The sequence below is a fragment of the Phoenix dactylifera genome, chromosome 11 (assembly GCF_009389715.1).
Source record: "Phoenix dactylifera cultivar Barhee BC4 chromosome 11, palm_55x_up_171113_PBpolish2nd_filt_p, whole genome shotgun sequence".
Lineage (NCBI taxonomy): Eukaryota > Viridiplantae > Streptophyta > Magnoliopsida > Arecales > Arecaceae > Phoenix > Phoenix dactylifera.
Window position 1 is genome coordinate 16,190,658 of NC_052402.1, and position 7,033 is coordinate 16,197,690.

The 7,033-nt window shown below is 42.3% G+C and overlaps 1 protein-coding gene across 1 annotated transcript; it reads left to right on the forward strand.

Moving 5' to 3' along the window:
• Positions 1-108: 108 nt before the first annotated feature.
• Positions 109-6,633, forward strand: LOC103714609 (probable protein phosphatase 2C 64). The gene is made up of 5 exons (XM_008801916.4): positions 109-963; positions 1,087-1,452; positions 1,548-1,668; positions 1,763-1,986; positions 5,891-6,633. The coding sequence occupies exons 1-5, from the start codon at positions 715-717 to the stop codon at positions 6,341-6,343; spliced, it is 1,413 nt and encodes a 470-aa protein (XP_008800138.2). The 5' UTR covers positions 109-714; the 3' UTR covers positions 6,344-6,633.
• The last annotated feature ends 400 nt before the right edge of the window (positions 6,634-7,033 follow it).

Here is a 7,033-nt window from a genome sequence, read left to right on the forward strand (position 1 = left end):
TGCTCTTTCTTCCCTCCCATCCTCCTTCCTTCCCAATTCCCATATAGAACTAATCCATTATGCTTTTCTGATCATCAATCAATTCGGATACCTGGATGGATGGCCACTCCGACCAGTCCCAAAGGGAAGTTAAAAAAAAAGAAAAGAAAAGATGAAACAAAGGAAAGAAAAGGATTAATTTTTCTTTGCGTGCTTGCCGGGTTCCCCCATTCCTGCTACATCTCTCGCAGTCATTTCTTTTAATTTTTTTGTAAATAAATAATATGGTAAAGAGGAGCAGCATCCGCCCTTCCTGCTCTCTTGGTCGAAGTCGTCTCGTTAGATGATTCTTTCTCTCGCCCTCACGCTCCGTTGGTTTTAACGTATTGCTGTTGTTGGCATTGGCGCTGTCAACGTTTTCTTCTGCATGCTCCTCTGTTTGTTTCGTCTGCTTTGTCCCCGAAGTCGTCTCTTCTACTGTACGGCCCCCAGCCCGCTCTCATCCTCGCTGAGATAACCCGCAGTCCACCGCACCCGGAAAAAACAAAGGCTACCATTTCTTCCACTCCTCTCTTTCCCTCGTTCCCTTCTCTCCTCTCTTTTTCTTTCTGTTTTACCTCCCCTATTTATTTATACTTGGGGACCAGCGGGGAAGGAGGAAGAAGGGGCTCTCTCTCTCTTTCTTTGTTATTCTTCCTTCTGCGTGGGTTAGATGTGGTGGCATTGGGGCGCCTGATGGGGAACTGCCAGACCACCGTCGGCGCTGCCGCTAGCGGCGGCAGTACTGCCGCCGCCGCCGCTAGGAGGAGGAACCGCGCCGGCTGGCGGAGAGGAGGGGGCAATTGGTCGAAGTTGCCGCGGGAGGACGAGCTGCATTTGGTTCCGGGTAGGATCTTCTCGAACGAGGGCAGGAGCAGAACGTCCTCTATCTACACCCAGCAGGGCCGCAAGGGCATCAACCAGGACGCCATGATTCTTTGGGAAGTAAGAAACAACGACCAGAGCCGCTCCATTACCTCTTCCCTTCTTTCTCCCCCTTTCTAGCTTTGTTCTTTTTGATTTTTTTTGTTTGTGTAGTATCATTGATTGATTGATTCATCGATCAAGGATTTCGGCGTGGAAGGTGGCGTCCTCTGCGGGGTGTTCGACGGCCACGGTCCGCAGGGCCACCTCGTGGCGCGCAAGGTCCGGAACGCCCTCCCCCTCAAGCTCCTCTCCTCTCTTCCCCTTCTCGGCGGCGCCGCCACCCGCCGCACGGGACTCGGATGTCTCGGGAGGGGGCGCGCCCCTCTGGCTCCTGCCGGCGATGCGGAGGCGGGGATGGAACACGAGGAGGAGGAGGAGGAGGTGTTGCTTTCAGCTTGGAGGGAGGCGTTCGTGAGGTCGTACAAGGGCATGGACAAGAAGCTCCGTTCCCACCCCAATCTCGATTGCTTCTGCAGCGGCACCACCGCCGTCACCGTGCTCAAGCTGGTGCGCTCTACTCGACCCCACATCTCAACTTCCTTCAACCCCACCTCCCCTCCCTCCCTCCTGATCCCCTGAGGTTCTCGGATTTGCACGTTTAGGGCTCCAAGCTTTATATTGGCAACATTGGCGATTCTCGTGCGGTCTTGGGGTCCAAGGATGACAGCAGCGGCTCCATGGTCGCTGTGCAATTAACTGTCGACCTCAAGCCTGATCTCCCAAGTATGAAATCCATTTCTTTTCCTCTCCTCGGTAGAATTGAACTTTGTTGGACTCTGCTGTGTCGCAACTTTTGCTGGTGGTCTCTCTGCTTCAGGGGAAGCCGAGAGGATCAAACGGTGCAGGGGCAGGGTGTTTGCACTGCAGGATGAGCCCGGGGTGCCGAGGGTGTGGCTGCCGTTCGACGATGCTCCTGGGCTGGCGATGGCTAGAGCTTTCGGGGATTTCTGCTTGAAGGATTATGGAGTGATCTCGGTGCCAGAGTTCTTCCACTGGACGCTCACGGAAAGCGACCAGTTTGTCGTTCTTGCATCTGACGGCGTGAGCTGCCTCTCTCTTCTTTGCAGATTGGCATTCAAATCCTGCCATTTATGTTTAATCTCTATAGAACATAAATATCATGGACAAACTATCAATTCTTGCAGAAGTTATAACCTTTTCATTATAGCAATGATTTTTTCTATTCGGTAGCATTCAACCGTTGACATATGCTCTTGTATGCATGCTCCAAATATATGTAGAGAAAACCACACAATTGCATTGCTAGTAGATGACGACACAGCATTATTCTCTTTGATTTGCATATGTCTCTGAACTTGCTTTTAAATGAAATTAGCATTCCTGAAAACTTCAAGCTCACGGATGCCAATATCTTGTAAAAACTTCGAGTTTACATGGAAGGAGCAAGTAGTCTTAAAAAAAATGTTGGACCAATCGCTTGTGTTTCAACTTGATTGCTTAACTGTCTTGTCGCATGGTCATGTTTCTAAACAGTAATAGCATTGGATAATATAGTGCTCAGGGCCTCAGGCTCTGTTTGCTGGCATACATGCATTCCATTTACTAATTAACTTGGGCATGAAATCTAATGATGGGATGCTTTAAGCCACTGATGGCACCAGTCCATGAAAAGTAGCACACAGAAACTACCGAGATATACAGGTTATTGGTTATGGCCTAGTCTTGACAGTTGATGAGATGTAGCAATATGTTGAAACTTATGGCCAAATAGGAGATGACAAGAGCCATTTCATGATAATGTGGCTATGAATTCCTCATTTTCTTTCCATTGTTATTTTTTCTTTCAAAGAATTGGCTTGTGCAAGAAATTTTGGTTGGACAGAAGAATGGATGAACTTGGAAGGGCCATAGCCGACTTTATGGTATATGTTTTACATAGTGACATAATCTAGTTGTTTGGTTCAGATAGTTCTACAGGGTCAAAGAATAGTACCTAGACAACTCTACAAATTCCATAGAACCCAGTTTTTCAAGAAACTTCTTTCAGAGATCAGCTTAAATTTCAACAAATCACAAGAAGCAGAAACTAATTTGACTTTGATGCATATGTCTAGCCATTATGCTTGGATACCACGTACTTCTTGAACTGATGCACAGCATTGATTGTCCTCCTTTTGAATGCATCTAGTGACAGATGCCCCATGGCCAAAGTATCCTCAGTAGGCCATTGAGAGAACAATATCCGTGCTTAGAAGTTTGAGGATGGGGCAATTGATACAAGGAATGCTGTACCACCATATTTAACCCTGAAAACCTGTTCCTAGCCATAGTGCTCACCTGGTCAACCTGCCCCTTTGTACCAGACCATACTGTAGGTAACTTAAGCAAAGAAAGACCATCTCCCCCCAAACTCTCCTCACTTACTCTCTCGTTGAGGATCTACTTCATGTAGGTTAAAATACCAAGGAGATCAGGTGGATGAAGTGGCCAAGTGAATGAACAGCAGCTGCAAGCATGAACAACTTTCTTCTCTTCCCCCTTTCCTTCCCTTTCCTTTTTCTTTATTTTTTGTTAGAATATAAGCTTTGAATCTGGAGAAGATGCCGTTATCTAGGGAGGATAGGGGGTGTTCACATGACCGTCACCTAACCAATTGTTGATTGGTAGACTAGTTTTAGGGTATTTTTCTTAGGTTTGAACCTTTAACATTCCTAGAACATAATTGCTGGCTCCATTATACCCTTTTATATGGTATGATAGCTGCACTTTGCAATAATTCATATTTACTAAAAGCTAGAGGCAAGATTCTTCTGTGTTGTTTCTTTTTTTAAAATTGTGTGGTTTGTCTAGTTGCTCAACTTCTCTGATTTTATATGGATTTTTTGGACCCTTTGCTGAAATAGCTTTCATCCCTTGTTTTATCTAATCAATGACAAAAAGGATCCCACAATTTTGCCCACATCATTGAACCATTGTTTCTGTTCCTTATTATGATTAATCATCAAAGTCATGTGAGTGATCAAGTCTGTGCTTTGTTCAATGACATACACAGATCTCCTCAGGTACTTGTTAATATTATCCACCAAATTAAATTAATTGGATTTCCTTCAAAACTACCTCATGTTATTTAACACTGAAAGGATCCTTGTTCTGAAATGATCATTGATTTCCAGATTTTCTCTTGGAATATGTTGGTTCTACTGACCAATTAGCTTTTCTTGTGGCTAGGATATAAGAAATGTAGTTAGGAATCTATCATAGCTAACTTTCAGATCATATGATGCATTGTGAGAATTAACATTGCTAGATGACAGATGCATTAGAACAGGGTTGACTAGGCTGCAGGTTACACACAACTTTGACAATTACTAGGATCAAAAATAGGCATGATAATTCGTAACATGACAGGCTAATACTAGTGAGTTTCATCTCTAATACAAAATATTGGCCATATTAACTGTCATTGAAATGTATTCTATTCTGTCAAGGAACCTTTTTTTTAAAACTGAATTTGTTGCTTATTACGGTCAAGAGTTGTAAAGATGCATGGTAACTATTTGAAACTACTGCATATATCTGTTTATCTACGGATTATCAGGAGATTATTAGGTGCTTGTTTTACTCTCACCAGCCACAAAATTCACATTTTTCAGAATAATTATGTGGAGAAAATGCAAAAATAGTAACCCACCATCCCACGATATGCAAGAAACAAAGATGCTTGAAATCTTGTCAGACTTGAACAGAGATGGGCATTTTGAATAACAAAATAGAGATAATAGAGGGTAGGAGGTAGGGAGTCTTGTCAACTCATATAATATTTCCATCCTCAAATAGCAAAATGAGATGATATTGAGTCAATTATACATTTGCTCAGGAACATTTAAGTACTAAATAGGAAGAACCATAAAAGAGAGAGTATAATCTAGAGATTTAGTCTCCCATTTCTATTATTTGCAAGATAACGAGCTAAGAACTCTCATCTTCACTTGGTTTCCATGTGTGTGATGCTCAATTAAGGGGTTTCCTCTGCAGGTCCAATTCCCCTCTCCTAGCTACTATCTGTGACTATGCTTTTGCTGTAACAATGTAGCCAATCCTAATTAAGTAGAGCATTTTTTTTAGTGATGTTCATGACTATACTCAACTATGCGAATTCCAGGTGTTATAATTGCCTTAGCATTATAAATCCTAAGAAAGGCATTTGGCTTATGCCATAGTTGCTTTAATCAAAGAATGTGGATTAAAGTTAAATGAGTTTATGCTGTATAAAAGAAGCAAAATGCAGATCACTTTTTCGATTGCTATTTACTAATGGCTGGAACAATACTATAATTTAGAGCAAGGTTTGCCATCTCGGTATCGGACTCTGTACCGGTGCCATACTAGCACAGTATCGGTATGGTATAGTACGGAGTTTTTTTGGCGTACCGACACACTCGGTATGCTGTACCAGTACCAAATTGATACGGTACGATACGTTCCGTACTGTTCCGTTTTGGCTGGTACGACATAACATGATTTAGAGTTTTTTTAGTAGTATTACTAATATATCCATCTATTATTCTATCCGATAAGTAAGCATTCTATTCAACTTGGTTGAGTTTATCTCAGTTAAAAAGAAGGGCTGTCTATTGTAGGCTTGGATGTAAAAAGATTCACAAACCAGATGAGTTCAGATGTCTCTATAACTATCTTCAGTTTTTCCCTTTAACTGCTCTTTGCCACATCTGTTAGGATTTGTTCACAAATTATAACCGACTCTGTGAAAGAGATAAGCCTCCCTTGTGATGTAATTTTATAAGGTTATGTAGTTGATGTAATTTTTTTTTAGCTGTTGTTCAAGTACTTTGATCACTAAATATTTTTCTTGAATAAAAGTTGAATGATTTTTACCTGAAGAAAGATATGATACAATAATGCTCATAGTTAAATCCCAGATATAATTATCCACCGAACCAGTTCTAAGAGTGGACATTTGCAGATCTGGGATGTTCTCAGCAATAAAGAAGTCGTGGATATCGTGTCCTCATCTCCGACTCGATCATCTGCTGCAAAGTTCCTGGTTGAAGCTGCTGCTCGTGAATGGAAGCTTAAATACCCTACTTCAAAAATGGATGATTGTGCAGTGGTTTGCTTATATTTTGATGGAAAAATGTATCCTGAATTTGAATCTGTGGAGAATAGCACCACCAGTATGGTCAACTACAGCTGCGAGGGTTCTGTAATCGAATTGAACGAAGCACACAACGAAGAACCCACCTTGGATAGAAATTTCACAGTGAGGTCAGCAGGGAACACTAGAATATCTGTTGTGGCTGATGAAAACAAAGCAGATAGCATGGAGGACCAGAGTTGGTCAGGCCTGGAAGGAGTGACACGAGTCAATTCGCTGGTTCAGCTTCCAAGATTTTTGGATGAGAAGGTGACTCTCTGATGCTTGTTAGCAATCTCGTAGTTCTGTTTGATCCATTTCCATGCAACCTTAGTACCTCTTATGGAGTGAGTTGTAAATTTGGAACAATGCAGAGGTTTTGTTTGAACGTTTTGTCCACCTTAGTTCATGGGAAACATTAAACCTGTGTAGTCTGGAAAAACTTTTTGTTGCTGTTTGTCTGATTGTATCCACTGGATGAATCAGTCAAGTAAAGTGGCCCCAGAGTTTGTGAGCTTCGCATTGACAGGTATGAGTGGTCTCCTGAACCACCTACATTATTGATTGTCCTTCAACACCCTTTGATCGACGATGTAGCTGCAGTTGAATTCTCGGGAAAGCAAACCACTGTCTTTTTTTTTTTTTGATGAATGAAGGCAAACCATTGTCAAGCCCTCAAAATCTACACGCCAGTCTGAAAATGACATCAAGGTTGTGAAACATCCTGGAACTTTTATTTTTTTGAGGTAAAATCCTGGAACTACTTTCCCCTGCTGTTTCAGGGCCTTCCGTAACTATTTTCAACTACGTAACGAGAATGGGATGCAAAATGTTGGGAAGGGCTTCGATGCGTCCCCTACATTGCAGCAAGAGTAAGCTTCCTCCTGTGGGATGTCTTTTTTTCTTCTTTGTTTTTTTAGTACAACGGCAACTCACATACGATGAGTATGGATACAACCAACAAAATCAGAA

Excerpts from the sequence above, each read along its gene's own strand:
- LOC103714609 (XM_008801916.4), top strand. The coding sequence starts at position 715 with ATGGGGAACTGCCAGACCACCGTCGGCGCTGCCGCTAGCGGCGGCAGT. Across the intron at positions 964-1,086 it reads ACGCCATGATTCTTTGGGAA|GATTTCGGCGTGGAAGGTGG; the intron begins GTAAGAAACAAC and ends TCATCGATCAAG. Across the intron at positions 1,453-1,547 it reads CCGTCACCGTGCTCAAGCTG|GGCTCCAAGCTTTATATTGG; the intron begins GTGCGCTCTACT and ends TTGCACGTTTAG.